The sequence below is a fragment of the Tigriopus californicus genome, chromosome 9 (genome assembly GCF_007210705.1).
Source record: "Tigriopus californicus strain San Diego chromosome 9, Tcal_SD_v2.1, whole genome shotgun sequence".
Lineage (NCBI taxonomy): Eukaryota > Metazoa > Arthropoda > Copepoda > Harpacticoida > Harpacticidae > Tigriopus > Tigriopus californicus.
In genome coordinates, this window is record NC_081448.1 from 14,001,616 (window position 1) to 14,002,029 (window position 414).

The window sequence follows — 414 nt, forward strand, 5'->3', positions numbered from 1 at the left end:
TCTGTGGTTGGTTGAACTTCCATACCCTCAGTTGGTTCCTCAACCTCCGGTTCTTGCGCCACTGGTTTAATGGTCTCTTCTATGGTCTTTGCTGGAGTTCCATCATCGTAAACCTCTTGGATCACAACTGACTCCATAGCTTGTCCATTTTTGATCGTCCTGGACACCTTTCGCACGACTTTAACGGACTTACCCGACGACGAGGTCTTTCTGACTATTGTGACCTCTGGTTGGGTGGTAGGTTGAGTCTCCGGGGTCGCACTTGGCTCTGTGATTGGTTTGATTGTTTCCTCAAGAGTCTTGGAGGGTGTACCATCATCATAAACCTCTTGAACAACTGTTGATTCCATAACCTCTCCATTTTTGACACTTCGTGACACCTTTCTAACCACCTTCACCGACTTACCAGAGGAG

The 414-nt window shown here is 47.6% G+C and overlaps 1 protein-coding gene across 1 annotated transcript in view; it reads right to left on the reverse strand.

The window, feature by feature from the left end:
• Window positions 1-214: 214 nt before the first annotated feature.
• LOC131886772 (twitchin-like) overlaps window positions 215-414 on the reverse strand; it is a 7,570-nt gene continuing 7,370 nt past the window's right edge. The window contains exon 10 of the mRNA XM_059235172.1: window positions 215-268. Within this exon, the coding sequence (XP_059091155.1) occupies window positions 215-268 (54 nt within the window). The remainder of the gene's footprint in view (window positions 269-414) is intronic.